This window comes from Geotrypetes seraphini, chromosome 5 (genome assembly GCF_902459505.1).
Source record: "Geotrypetes seraphini chromosome 5, aGeoSer1.1, whole genome shotgun sequence".
NCBI lineage: Eukaryota > Metazoa > Chordata > Amphibia > Gymnophiona > Dermophiidae > Geotrypetes > Geotrypetes seraphini.
The window spans coordinates 258,036,752-258,051,744 of NC_047088.1; the positions used below are offsets into that span (position 1 = coordinate 258,036,752).

A 14,993-nucleotide genomic window follows, 5' to 3' on the forward strand; every position below is an offset into this window, starting at 1 on the left:
GGGGACTACTTGGAAGGATGTTAACACTTCGGGCTCCTTTTACAAAGGTGCATTAGCTTTTTTTAGTGCGCACACAAGATTAGCGCGCGCTAGCTGAAAAATTACCCCCTGCTTAAGAGGAGGCGGTAACGGCTAGCGTGCGCTATTCCACGCATTAAGGCCCTAACGCACTTTTGTAAAAGGAACCCTTCGTTTGTACGCTGTATGCCATAATAAAACAGTGATTTCAAATGTCACGTTTTTTTGCTTCTCCCCTACCAGACGCCTGCGCTCATCTCTTATCTGGTGGCAACATTAAGAAAGACATGTCAAACGTTCATGTATATATTAGATTTCCAGTGTTGGCGCATTTTTCACTGAAAAAAAAAAAATTACTTGCCATGACGTACATGTCTCTGTGTGTTTCACAAACTCAGCTATCGTAAATGCGAACCACCTAATGTATATCGAAAATAGTACCACCACCATTTCTGCCACACAGATCACAATGGTTTACATAATAATGCCAAGTTTATATTAAAGATGTGGAAAAAGTCAACAATTTTGAAAGGAATGAGAAATCTATCCCTTTTCTTCAAATTCACTGAGCTTTGGAACAACCTCCCTACCCCGCTGGGGAACCTAGGCTCATTCCAATTATTCCGAAAGCATCTGAAAACCTGGCTTTTCTCTATTTAAAATTTAAAGCTATCTATCCTCTTCATAACCTCTAATTTCTTATTATGTCCTTCCCTCATTTATTGAATTACCTTTAAATCGTGTCGATCTCTATCTTTATGGAGATGATGCAGTATACAAACTTAAGGTTTAGTTTAGTTTCTCTTCCTCTCTCTTTTTCTCTCTCTTCCCCTCTCTCTTTTTTTTTTTCTCTCTCTCTTCCTCTCTCTCTTTTTTTTCTCTCTTTCTCTTCCTGTCTCTCTCTTTTTTCTCTCTTCTTTTTCTCATTAAAAGGCATCATGTATGTAGGTAAATTAGGGAAATCCCTTTTCTTAAAATTCACTGAGCTTTGGAATAACCTCCCTGCCCCGCTGCGGAACCTAAGCTCATTCCAATTATTCTGAAAGCATCTGAAAACCTGGCTTTTCTCTATTTAAAATGTAAAGCTATCTATCCTCTTCATAACCTCTAATTTCTTATTAAGTCCTTCCCTCATTTACTGAATTACCTGTAAACTGTGCCGAGCTCTATCTTTATGGAGATGATGCGGTATACAAACTTAAGGTTTAGTTTAATTTAGGTTTAAGGCAAACGGAGAAAAATAAAAATACATTAGAACAGAGCAATAGAAAGAGCGGGATGTCAGACCCTAATCTATTTCACATCCTGGAAACCCGGCCTCCTGCCGTTTCATTGCAAATCAATAGGAGAGGTGCACCTTTTTACCCTTCATCTCCCCTGCTCTGAAAACTCCCCCAGCACCTAAATGCGACTGTCCGTCTCTGCTGAAGCGTTCTTTAAATGTACCCAGAGCACCAGTTCTGTAAGATATCCAAACCCAAGCAGGGCTGGGCTCTGTCGCTGCTTAGATCAGAGTCCTCCAGAGAACTTACGGATGCTGCAGGAATTTGAGTTGGTGGCTTGGTAGGGAGCTTTTTAACCCAGTGGCGTACCAAGGGCAGGGGTGCATTGCAATATGGCTGACAGAGATCCTGCAGCCCTGCCAACGGACCGAATTCCCAGCATCTCCACCCCTCCCCAGGCGACCCAATGTCTATCAAACTACATCCCCCCCATATCCCTTTCTAAACGCTTCAGTTCTTTGATGGCAGCGAGCAGGAACTCATACGGCTTACTTGCACCAGCGCCCTCCCCCTCCCCCACCAGAGCCTTCCCTCCGATGTGGTCTGTGTGGAAATTAAGTTGCAAAATTTAAAGTTTTGGAGCTGGCATGAACAGTTTCTACAAGTTGCTACCTGCCGCTGGCAAAGAATTGAAGTGTTTAAAAGGTATATGGAGAGCAGGTTGAGAGACCAGATCTCCTGGCTGGGGGAGGGAAGGGGGCGAGTTGAGAAGTTGGATCACCTACAGGAAAGGGGAGGGAGAGATACCAGGTGGTATTACTAAACTAAACCTTAAGTTTGTATACTGCATCATCTCCATAAAGATAGAGCTCGGCATGGTTTACAAGTAATTCAAAAAATGAGGGAAGGACATCATAAGAAATTAGAGGTTATGAAGAGGATAGCTAGCTTTACATTTCTTGTAAAAATTTGATGAAAAATTTAAATAAATAATAATAAACATTTTAAATAGATAGCTTTACGTTTTGGAGAAAAGCCAGGTTTTCAGATGCTTTTGGAATAATTGGAATGAGCCTAGGTTCCGCAGCGGGGCAGGGAGGTTATTCCAAAGCTCAGTGAATTTGAAGAAAAGGGATTTCCCTCATTTACCTGCATACATGACGCCTTTTAATGAGAATGAGAAAGAGAAAGAGAAAAAAAGGAGAGAGAGAGAGGAATAGAGAGAAAGAGGAAGAGAGGGAAAAAGAGAGGAAGAGAAAAAAAGATAGGAACAGAGGGAAAAAAGAGGAAGAGAGAAAAAAAAAGAAGAGAGAGGAATAGAGAGAGAGGGGGGAATAGATAGAGAGAGAGGAAGAGAGAGAAAAAAGAGAGGAAGAGAGAGAAAAAAGAGAGGAAGAGAGAAAAAAAAGAAAGGAAGAGAGGGAAAAAAAGAGAGGAAGAGAGAAAAAAAGAAAGGAACAGAGGGAAAAAAAGAGAGGAAGAGAGAGAGAAAAAAAGAGAGAGGAAGAGAAACTAAACTAAACCTTAAGTTTGTATACCGCATCCTCTCCATAAAGGTAGAGCTCGAAACTGTTTACAGGTAATTCAATAAATGAGGGAAGGACTTAATAAAAAATTAGAGGTTATGAAGAGGATAGATAGCTTTACATTTTAAATAGGTAGCTTTACGTTTTGGAGAAAAGCCAGGTTTTCAGATGCTTTTTGGAATAATTGGAATGAGCTTAGGTTCTGCAGCGGGGCAGGGAGGTTGTTCCAAAGCTCAGTGAATTTGAAGAAAAGGGATTTCCCTAATTTACCTGCATACATGACGCTTTTTAACAAGGGGAAAGATAGTTTGAGTATGTGGGCGGATTTGGTAGTGTTAGGTCTCGAAGAATTCCAGGATAGTGGAATTAGGAGAGGAAGAATGCCATGTGTTCTCATGCCCATTCTGTCCAGGTGTGAAATACACTAGATAGATTACTGATTTGCCAATAAAATAATGGCCCAGATCAGCTTTAGGGCCCAAAGTCTTCCCTAATATGAAATCTGGGCAACGTGCGGCTGAGGAGTTAAGGAGAGTCTAATGTGCCTCTTGCAAATACAAAAACTAGTTCCTAGTATGGCTAAATTCCAACAAGAGTTTCACAACTGGTATGTTGCCAAAATGCCTCCTGTGCTCAGAACATTATTTATGCCCAGTAGATCTCTGTCCCCGCCCGAGTCCCATAACCCCTTTGGGAGAACCCTATTCGGGCACCAACAGAAGAACGATAACAAGCTCAGAAAGTAAGGTCTCACCTCGGCTATTTTGTTGGCTTCCTCTCTTCCATGCCAGTCTGGCTCATAAATCTCCTGCAAGCACTCCGTCAGCTTCTTGGATGCTTCGTGCATAGCTAAAGAGTCATAAGGGAAAAAAATAAAAAAAAGAAGCAGCAGGTTAAACGAACCCGTCCAGAATGTGAGGAATCAGTTTCCGCACGGTAGCAACAGCACAAAGCTTTTCTAGCGGTCCTCACTAGCCAGCCAATACTTGTCCATCTTAGTTCACCTGGCACACTACCGTTTTCTACGATTCATGTCTCTGTTGCCAACCTTATTAATCTTATGTAAGCCACAATGATTCCCAGCTAACGTTTGCGGGGTACAAAACTATATGGTATTATGTATGGAAGAATATACCTTTATATAAGTGTCAGGATCGCTAAAATTTGAGACGGCTGACCTACATGTGATCCACAACATCTACACAGCCTTGATTCAGCCACTGGAGATCTTGAGTGGAGGCGGTAGAAGAGGTGTTATGTGTGGTAGTAACGGGAAGTGGGGCTACTGGAGGGGGGTGTTATGTGTGGTAGTAACGGGAGGTGGGGCTACTGGAGGGGAGGTGTTATGTGTGGTAGTAGCAGGAGGTAGGGATATTGGAGGGGGGTGTTATGTGTGGTAGTAACAGGAGGTGGGGGCTACTGGAAGAATGTGTTATGTGTGGTAGCAATGGGAGATGGGGATATTGGAGGGGGGTGTTATGTGTGGTAGTAACGGGAAGTGGGGCTACTGGAGGGGGGTGTTATGTGTGGTAGTAACGGGAGGTGGGGCTACTGGAGGGGAGGTGTTATGTGTGGTAGTAGCAGGAGGTAGGGATATTGGAGGGGGGTGTTATGTGTGGTAGTAACAGGAGGTGGGGGCTACTGGAAGAATGTGTTATGTGTGGTAGCAATGGGAGATGGGGATATTGGAGGGGGGTGTTATGTGTGGTAGTAACGGGAAGTGGGGCTACTGGAGGGGGGTGTTATGTGTGGTAGTAACGGGAGGTGGGGCTACTGGAGGGGAGGTGTTATGTGTGGTAGTAACAGGACGTGGGAATATTGGGGGGTTGTTATGTGTGGTAGTAACGGGAGGTAGGGATATTGGAGGGGGGTGTTATGTGTGGTAGTAACAGGAGGTGGGGGCTACTGGAAGAATGTGTTATGTGTGGTAGCAATGGGAGATGGGGATATTGGAGGGGGGTGTTATGTGTGGTAGTAACGGGTGGTGGGGATATTGGAGGGAGGTGTTATGTGTGGTAGTAACGGGAGGTGGGGGCTACTGGAAGAATGTGTTATGTGTGATAGCAATGGGAGATGGGGATATTGGAGGGGGGTGTTATGTGTGGTAGTAACGGGAAGTGGGGCTACTGGAGGGGAGGTGTTATGTGTGGTAGTAACAGGACGTGGGAATATTGGGGGGTTGTTATGTGTGGTAGTAACGGGAGGTGGGGATATTGGAGGGGAGGTGTTATGTGTGGTAGTAACAGGATGTGGGAATATTGGGGGGTTGTTATGTGTGGTAGTAACGGGAGGTGGGGCTACTGGAGGGGAGGTGTTATGTGTGGTAGTAACAGGACGTGGGAATATTGGGGGGTTGTTATGTGTGGTAGTAACGGGAGGTGGGGATATTGGAGGGGGGTGTTATGTGTGGTAGTAACGGGTGGTGGGGATATTGGAGGGGGGTGTAATGTGTGGTAGTAACAGGAGGAGGGGGTGCAGAAAGGGGAGGGGTCAGGGCCCCCTTCTTAATTTCTGCCCTGGGCCTCAGCATGTCTACAACCGACCCTGTTGCTGAGCATTAGATTTGTCTGGCCCCAACAGGTCACCAGTAATGAATACCGGTTTTAGCTATTTTTCTCACTGTCCAACCCCATTCCTGGACCCACCCACCTAATTTTAGGATGCTAAATGCATAACTGTTTAGCCTACTGTTTTTGTTTTGTTTTGTTTTGGGGGTTTTTTTTTAGCAGTTTTGATCGAGGCAGCCAAACCCTTACACAGCTCTGGAAAATGGATAGCTCCATCCAAGATCAAACGAAAATATGGATTATCTATCTTCACACAAAGTCTCCTCCATATGGATCAGTTGGTCCAGTATTCAGTTTTGGGCTAGTTACTCTGTCTTTCCGCTGTTAAATTCACTTTCAGGAGGTTACGGCCCCCTTTTATCAAGCCTCATTAAGGGTTTTTTTTATTGTTCAACTGTTGCGGTAAAAGCTTCAACACTCAAGAGGGGGGTGTTATGGAGCTTTTACCACAGCGGCCGGTGATTAAAAATTAGGCCCCCTTTTATCAAGTCGCATTAGGGTTTTCTATCTTAGTTGACTCCAAAGCTGTTAACACAAATTTAATCTGCTACATGTTATTTCAGGAAGAACTAATCCAAGAGTAATACATCCTCCCTCAGGGGTGAATAAAAGTTAGGTGTGAATACAAAGCCAGTGGTTGGAATCATCTTATGAAGGAAGCATAAAAAATGAATCATTTCTCATCTTTACAATTTAAATCCTTTTCATGGAAGAGTAATAGGAACCAGCTGAAGGAAACAAAGCTTAGGGTAAAGAGTATTGACTAATTCTTTCGATGGGTAAGAGGGAAGTTAAACCCAAAAGCTCTACTCCTACAACGGCCGGCCCTATGGACTGTCATTTAATATCATCGGTGACTGTTCAATTAAATCAAGAACATGTCTCATTATCAAATGCATCATTAAGTCCCCTCGATAGGACTCCTGCACTTCCACCATTATCTGGTGAAATAGGGTCTAATCTATCCCCTATTGATGCTTCTGAGGGACCCCTAAAATCATTTACTGCCTCTAAATTAGATTGTATACCAGGGGTAGGGAACTCCGGTCCTCGAGAGCCATATTCCAGTTGGGTTTTCAGGATTTCCCCAATGAATATGCACTACTATTGGAACAATGGTCATCGATTTGGCAGCTCAGCTTCAATGCTAAAAAATGTAAAGTAATGCACCTGGGTAGAAGAAATCCGCGCAGAACTTACACACTGAATGGTGAGACCTTAGCTAGGACCACGGCAGAACGTGATTTAGGAGTTATCATTAGTGATGACATGAAAACTGCCAATCAAGTGGAAAAGGCTTCCTCCAAGGCAAGGCAAATGATGGGTTGTATCCGTAGGGGTTTTGTCAGCAGGATGCCAGAAGTCATAATGCCGTTGGTGAGACCTCATCTGGAATATTGTGTTCAATTCTGGAGACCATATTACCGGAAAGATGTGCTGAGAATTGAGTCGGTTCAGCGAATGGCCACCAGGATGGTCTTGGGGCTCAAGGATCTCGAGGAACGAAGAGAGAGAGGAGACATGATTGAGACGTTTAAATATATCACAGGCAGGATCGAGGTGAAAGAGAATATCTTCTGTGTTATAGGACCCTTGTCCACCAGAGGGCATCCGCTGAAAATCAGGGGAGGGAAATTTCATGGTGATTCCAGAAAGTATTTCTTCACAGAACGGGTGGTCGATTGTTGGAACGAACTCCCACTGCAGGTGATTGAGGCCAACAGTGTGTCAGAGTTTAAAAGTAAATGGGATATTCACGTAGGATCTCTAAGGGTGTAAAGGGGGGTGGGTCAGTAAAACTAAGGGGGTGGGTCATTAGAGTGGGCAGACTTGCTGGGCTATGGCCCTTTTCTGCCGTCATCTTCTATGTTTCTATGAGATCTATTTGCATGCACTGCTTTCAATGCATATTCATTGGGGAAATCCTGAAAACCCAACTGGAATACGGCTCTCGAGGACCGGAGTTCCCTACCCCTGTTGCATACCTTTGCCTAAGGCCTTAACTGTACTAGAGGGTAGTAGCGATAAGCAGAGACCCTCAGAAGATCCCAAGGATATTACTCTGAAGGACTTCTGGTTGATAAATATGAGAATGGAAGGCTTGTTAAAATCAGCTGTTAAACCATCTATTGCAGTGGTTCCCAACCCTGTCCTGGAGGAACACCAGGCCAATCGGGTTTTCAGGCTAGCCCTAATGAATATGCATGAGAGAGATTTGCATATGATGGAAGTGATAGGCATGCAAATTTGCTTCATGCATATTCATTAGGGCTAGCCTGAAAACCCAATTGGCCTGGTGTTCCTCCAGGACAGGGTTGGGAATCACTGATCTATTGGGTCCTCACAAGAAGTTGTTCAAAAGCTTGAAAATGTTAATTCCAACCTAGATTTATTAGATAAAAAGTTAACAGTTGAAACACAGGTTTCTATACTACAGCAAGTTTTTCGGTCTGCAGTTAAAGATTCCTGTGTAATTCATTCTAAATTTGAATTAATGGAGAATTTATTTCGTTCTAAAAATCTCCGCTTTGTTAATTTCCCTATGACACATTTGATATCTCTGAAATTATCATCAAGAAAGGTTTATTTTTAGAAATGTATTTATAGAACTTTCAAATATACATAATAAAGATTAACTTGTACAGAAAGCAAGATTCAAGGGATAAAGAAAAACCATTCCAAAGATTATACAAATTCATAGCAGATAAAAATTTCCTAACTTAAATCCAGCTCAAGTCCTCATAATAGGATCCAAAATTAAATTCAAACGGATTTAAAGCAATTTATTTATAGGAAAAAAGCAGTCATCTATCCTTCACTGAGCATTTTCCAGCCTCGACAGAGACAGAAATGTTGACAGTTGTGAGGGCTCAAAGAAAACAAATTTATGTGATTTATAATGAATTATACATTTACAGGGGTATCAAAGAAAAAAAGGTAGCGCTCAAGGCTGTAAAATTCTTTCTTTTGTTAAGATAAATTTTTAAAGAGATATTGCGTTTAACAAACGCTGAGATTTTTCCAACATTAAACTGCTATTATATTCCACAGAAAAAGAAAATAGGATCCGATCAATGGGGTCGACCTGCTTGTACCAACAGATTTCGACTTGACAGCTTTTCTAGAAGACTCTCGAGATGTTCTCCAGACCAGGTTTACCCTCTTCATGACTTGTTTGCGTGAAAGACAAGAATCTGATTATGAGATTATATTTCTTACGTTAAAACCTTTGGCTCTTGAAGCTACTTTTTTCTTGAAGTTTCCCTGCAAGTGTATAGTTAAATTACAGGAAAAGGAACATATATTTTGGGATTCTATCCAGCTTCAACAAGTTCTAGGTATACGGGAACGAGAGAAGAACAAAGTGAAGAAATATTAATGCTGATTTTATTTGAGGAGTAAGGCCTCCTTTTACTAAGGTGCGCTAGCGTTTAACACATGCAGATTACCAAGCGCTAACCCCACGCTACGCAGCTAGAGCTAATGCCAGCTCAATGCTGGCATTAGCGTCTAGCATGCGTGGCTTTGTAGCGCGCGCTATTCCGTGCATTAAAGCCCTAACACAGCTTAGTAAAAGGAGCCCTATGTGTGAACAGCACCAGGAGGGCGTAGTGTGGGATTAATTCCTGCGTTTTAGTTTTCCTTTATTGGTTAGGGAATAATTTTGGCAACTCCCCCATTTATTGTGGGCTACATAGAAATCTATGACCGGTTTGGCAAAATCAGTCCATGTGCTTCATCTTACCATTCCTCAGAAAATTAGTTCAGACTCACCTGTTTGATAGATTTGTAACTTGTGAATTGCTGCTGTTTATTTTATCTTAGTATCTAAATATAGGACCGGATAATGACAGATTTACATCAAAACTTTTCAAATGAGTAATTGTAAAAGCCTCAGTCCCACCACTCCACCGCTGTTAATCCTTGCAACTGCGGGAAGAATTACATGGCGACTATCATCATTGGCTGTTCTGCATTTGTCAATTTTTAGCCTCTATATAGCTTACTGGTACGCTTTGTTATACATTCATTTTTTGGTATTTTTAGTTCTTTTATATATTCATATATGCATTTGATAATACTTGTGCACTTATCTCTAATTTAATCTAATCTAAACCTTAGGTTTGTATACCGCATCAACTCTACATTCGTAAAGCTCGACACGGTTAACAAGAGTTAGGGTAGAAAGGAACTCCAGTGGAGGGAAGAGGCAAAATGAAGAGAAAATTTAGAGGACTAGAATAACCAGAGAGGGGGGGAGGAGTTACGTTTTTGAGAATAACCAGGTTTTCAGATGTTTACGGAAGAGTTGGAGGGAGCTCAGATTCCTAAGAGGGGAGGTAAGGTTGTTCCAGAGCTGAATGATTCTGAAAGGGAGGGAAGAACCTAGTGAAACGCCTTTTAGAGAGGGAAAGGAAAGTTTCAGTTTTTGGGTGGATCTGGCAGAATTAGGGTTAGAGGAGTTCCAAGAAAGAGGAATGAAGGGAGGGAGGATACCGTGTAGGATCTTGAAAGTGAGGCAGGCACATTTGAAGTGGACTCTGGAGATAATCGGAAGCCAGTGGAGCTTGGATAAAAGCGGTGAGACGTGGTCGAATTTGCTTTTTGCGAAGATAAGCTTAGCAGCGGTATTCTGAATCCGCTGGAGTCTTTGAAGGTTTTTCTTTGTTAGGCTAAGGTAGATAGAGTTGCAGTAGTCCAGTCTGGAAAGGATGGTGGATTGGACAAGGACGGCAAAGTGTTTTTGATGGAAACAGGATCTCACTTTTCTCAGCATGTGAAGGCTGAAGAAACATTTTTTTACTAGGGAGTTGAGGTGGTCGTTGAAGGAAAGTGTAGAGTCAATAATGACTCCCAGAACTTTACTAGAATATTCAAGATGCAGAGTGGGGCCAGAGGACAGTGGGATGAAGGTGGGCAGTTGGTCCAATTTTGGGCCGAGGCAGAGAAGTTTTGTTTTAGATTCGTTCAGTTTCATCTGCACAGTGTGGGCCCAGGATTGAAGGTTCGATATACATGAGGATATGTTCACCGAGAGGTTGGTGAGGTTCCGGTCGGTCTCGAGGAGGACAAAGATGTCGTCTGCGTAAGTGTAGAGTGTTTCAAGGGGGGAGAGATGGAGGAGTTTAAGGGAGGACATATAAATGTTGAAGAGGATAGGAGAGAGAGGTGAGCCTTGCGGGACTCCACAGATCGGGTTACAGGGGGAGGAAGAAGTGCCCTTCATGTTGACTATGTAGGAGTGGGAGCATAAGAGCTTCGAGAACCAGTCAAGGACTGTGGAGTTTATGCCTATCTCGGTGAGTTGGTAAATTAGAATATCATGATGGACGACATCAAAAGCTCTGCATCCCGCCAAAACCTGGGAGCCAGACCCGACAAGTTTCGCGCTATGGCGCTGTATCAAGGGTCTCCCGGGTGGCCGCTGTCATCCAATTCCACAAGAAAAATTTAAAGGAGAAAGAAATTTTTCTTTTGGAGTCAGATGACAGCGGCCACCCGGGAGACCCTTGATACAGCGCCATAGAGCGAAACATGTCAGGCCTGGCTCCCAGGTTTTGGCAGGATGCAGAGATAAGTGCACAAGTATTATCAAATGCATATATGAATATATAAAAGAACTAAAAATACCAAAAAACGAATGTATAACAAGGCGTACCAGTAGGCGATATAGAGGCTAAAAATTGACAAATGCAGAACAGCCAATGATAGTCGCCACGTAATTCTTCCCGCAGTTGCAAGGATTAACAGCGGTGGAGTGGTGGGACTGAGGTGTTCACAATTACTCATTTGAAAAGTTTTGATGTAAATCTGTCATTATCCGGCCCTATATTTAGATACTAGTTGAGATTGTTGGACAGAGAGTAAAGATAAGACACAAGGAGCCGAACTATGTTGAGTTTATTTTAAGTTAATCATGTTCTTCTTAAATTATTGTATTATTTGCTGATTGTTCAGTTTCTCTTGTTGTGAACCGCCTAGAAGTGCTATGGTATGCCGCTATGTAAGAATAAAGTTATTATTAAGAATTGTATGATGAAAAAATTGAACTAAAAAAAAAAAAAATGCAATAAATCCAATCCAATATGGCTTATGTAACATGTCTGCCTAAGGGTTAGGGTTCGCACACTTCCAGATGCATAAAGCTGCGGCTACCACGCTTAGCGAACCTTTGTATAAGAGGGGGTTCTGTTTAAATGATTTTTATTATTCCAGCAGTAAGAAGCCAATACAACCAGTAGTACCAGTCAGGAAATAACATTTTCAACAATATAATCAGTTCCCCTCCCCTCCCCAAGAGTCCATGGCCAGTCCAACAGCTGAGAGTGGGAATAAAATCGTAAAGATTCAAAAGTCTACTGCGAGCACGCGGGGTGAGGTCCTGCCAGAAGTGTTCCCACACCTGACAAAATTTGCGACCCGGGCCAAGAGTCAAGTCTCCCACCATGCGTCTCTCCAGTGTTGCGTGCACTATCATTTGGGATCTCCATTGTGCATATGACGGGGGATCACGAGAGAGCCAGTTGGTGAGGATGGCTTTTTTCCCCATCAAAAGGGCTCTGGAGATAAATGTTGACATTCCCCTGGGTTTGGGTTGAGGCTATATTATAAAATCCAAATAACGCCCTCGGTTGCGGAAGCCATCGCCTTCCCCAAAGCGATGTGGTATATAGGCCAAGATGTCTCCAAAACTGTTGGATTGCGGGGCAGGCCCAAAACATGTGTATAAAAGGGGGTTAGTGTGCCACAGCTTGACAAAGTTTGCGAGATACTGCCTTGGAGATCCAACATACTTGTCCAAAGCTTTCTTGAATTCAGAAACATTTTTTTGTTGAACAGATCTTACCTTTTACAGAAGTCAGATAGGTTCGGAGATCTTTTTGAAGTTTGCTTCCTTCTGTCTGTTGAAAATAAAAACGAAGCATTAATGGTTATCATTGCAAAGCTATAGTGAGAAAAGGAACTACATTCAAAAGATTTTTATATAGTATTTAAGAGTGTCTACACCAGTGGTTCCCAACCCTGACCTGGAGGACCACCAGGCCTGTCAGGTCTTCAGGATAGCCCTAATGAATATGCATGGAGCAGATTTGCATGCCTGGCACCTCCATTATATGCAGATCTCTCTCATGCATACTTATTAGGGCTATTCTGAAAACCCGACTGGCCTAGTGGTCCTCCAGGACAGGGTTATGAACCACTGGTCTGCACCTTTCAAAGAGAATGAGTGTTCACTAAAAATTAAAATGTTTTATTTATTCAATTTTCTATACCATTCTCCCAAGGGAGCTCAGAACGGTTTACATGAATTTATTCAGGTACTCAAGCATTTTCCCCTGTCTGTCCCGGTGGGCTCACAATCTATCTAATGTACCTGGGGCAATGGGGGGCTTAAGTGACTTGCCCAGGGTCACAAGTACTGTGGGATTGAACCCACAACCTCAGGGTGCCGAGGTTGTAGCTTTAACTACCGCACCACTCTAGAAATCAAAATGTAGTACTAGTGAGCCAAGTAGAGGCCAGTCAAGCCATTGTGACATCACTGATAAGGTTGGCTCTTATTGGTGGAATGAGGCATTATGATGTCACAATACAAGCTCTGGTTATCAGAGGCTAAAGCTATTTATTTATTCAATTTTCTATACTGTTCTCCCAGGGGAGCTCAGAATGGTTTAAATGAATTTATTCAGGTACTCAAGCATTTCCCCCTGTCTGTCCTGGTGGGCTCACAATCTATCTAATGCAGGGCTGCCCAAGTCCGGTCCTCGAGATCTACTAGCAGGCCAGGTTTTCAGGGTATCCACAATGAATATGCAGAGATTTTTGCACTGCCTTCTTGGTATGCAAATCTCTCTCATGCATGTTAATTGTGGATATCCTGAAAACCTGGTCTGCCAGTAGATCTCGAGGACTGGACTTGGGCAGCCCTGATCTAATGTACCTGGGGCAGTGGAGGATTAAGTAATTTACCAGGGTCATAAGCACTGTGGGTTTGAACTCACAACCTCAGGGTGTCGAAACTGTAGCTTTTAACCACTGCGCCAAGCTCTCCCCTATTGCTACTACTGTTACTTGTTTTATTCTTTGACGTGTATTTTAAAACTTTATAAAAACATCAGTACAGGAGGCGGGAGGAGTCCTTGGAGGGGGACCAATGTTCTTGCAGAGGGGGAAGAGGTGACCTTAACAGATACATTTATGCGTGTCCCAGCCAATGTCCGAATATTCAGTGCCAGCGTCTAACTCAGTGTTTCTCAACTCGGTCCTGGGCTGCCAGTCAGGTTTTCAGGCTATCCACAATGAATATGCAGGAACTTGATTTGCATACACTGCCTCCGTTATATGCAAAGTGTCTTTCATGCGTATTCATTGTGGATATCCTGAAAACCTGACTGGCAACCTGACTAGTAAATTATCAGAATGTGTAAGTGAACAAAAGATTTTTCCATGCAGAGCTGGTTGGATGGCATCGCCCATTAGCGACGACTTGATATTCTGCTTGTTCTCAAAGAAGTGCCCTTTATTTAGTTATACGCAAAGCAAAAGACCTCGATGACAGATATATATATTGGCGTGATAGAAGACACCAATGTAATGTACTACATACAACACTTATTCAGTGTGGTTAAAAAAAAAAAACCCTTCACATCCTGCATCACTATTCAATATGGCCCAAGAAAAACACCCTTTAAAAGAACTGGCCAATGATGGGGTTAGGAACGGTGAATAGTGTATGAGATGCTAGGACAGGGGTAGGCAATTCCGGTCCTCGAGAGCCGGAGCCAGGTCAGGTTTCAGGATAGCCACAATAATAAATATGCATTAGATAGATTTGCATCTCAAGGAGGCAGTGCATGCAGATCCATCTCATACATATTCATTGTGGAGATCCTGAAAACCTGACCTGGCTCCGGCTCTCGAGGACCGGAATTGCCTACCCCTGTGCTAGGAGATAGATCAGCCTGGCTCTTGAGCCAGACTGCTGCTTCTCTGGTTAATCACCTTGGGAAATACCGTAGAGGCAGAATTCACAGCCCCAGGGAGAGGAATTCCAGCTAGTACACAACAGTGGTATCTAATGGTCTGGACTGGGTGAGGGCAAGTGCTAATCCCTACAAAAGCCAACCTATGGCCCCTGGCTGATGGATTATCCCAGCAAAAGGAAAGCTGGTGGGAGGAGTGGGGAATCAAAAAGTGTAGGGCAGCAGTTTGAGAAACAGAAACCCAGTTCCAATCCCATTGTGGATCCCTGGGCCATACACTTACCACGGTTTGGTAAAAGGGCCCTAAATTTGTACCTGAGGCAAAGGAGAGTTAAAACCTAATGCATACCGAACCCAGAAGAAAAAAAAAAAAAAAAAAGCTTCCCATAAAACACGTTAAAGTGTTTTGCAGTAGTTTACCTGTTAATGCTAAGTACGCATAATTTGAAACCATTGTTAGCGCCATATGATTTTTGAACTGTTGTTCAGGCTACGGCCTTCAAGACTCGATTACTGCAATGCCCTGTATCTTGGAATAACAAAAGCAAGATGCAGAGCATTGCAGGTTATACAAAACGATTGATAATGGGATTGTCTAAATGTGACCATATTTCATCACATTGGCTTCCAGCTGCCTTCAGAGTACAGTATTAGAGAATGACACGGTGGCGGTTT

The 14,993-nt window shown here is 43.0% G+C and overlaps 1 protein-coding gene across 11 annotated transcripts in view; it reads right to left on the reverse strand.

The window, feature by feature from the left end:
- BIN1 (bridging integrator 1) overlaps positions 1–14,993 on the reverse strand; it is a 239,933-nt gene that overhangs the window by 95,927 nt on the left and 129,013 nt on the right. For all 11 annotated transcript variants that reach the window (XM_033944491.1, XM_033944488.1, XM_033944483.1 and 8 more), the window contains exons 3-4: positions 12,182–12,236; positions 3,522–3,616 (exon numbers count right to left, since the gene is read on the reverse strand). In XM_033944491.1, coding sequence (XP_033800382.1) covers positions 3,522–3,616; positions 12,182–12,236 — 150 coding nt within the window. The remainder of the gene's footprint in view (positions 1–3,521; positions 3,617–12,181; positions 12,237–14,993) is intronic.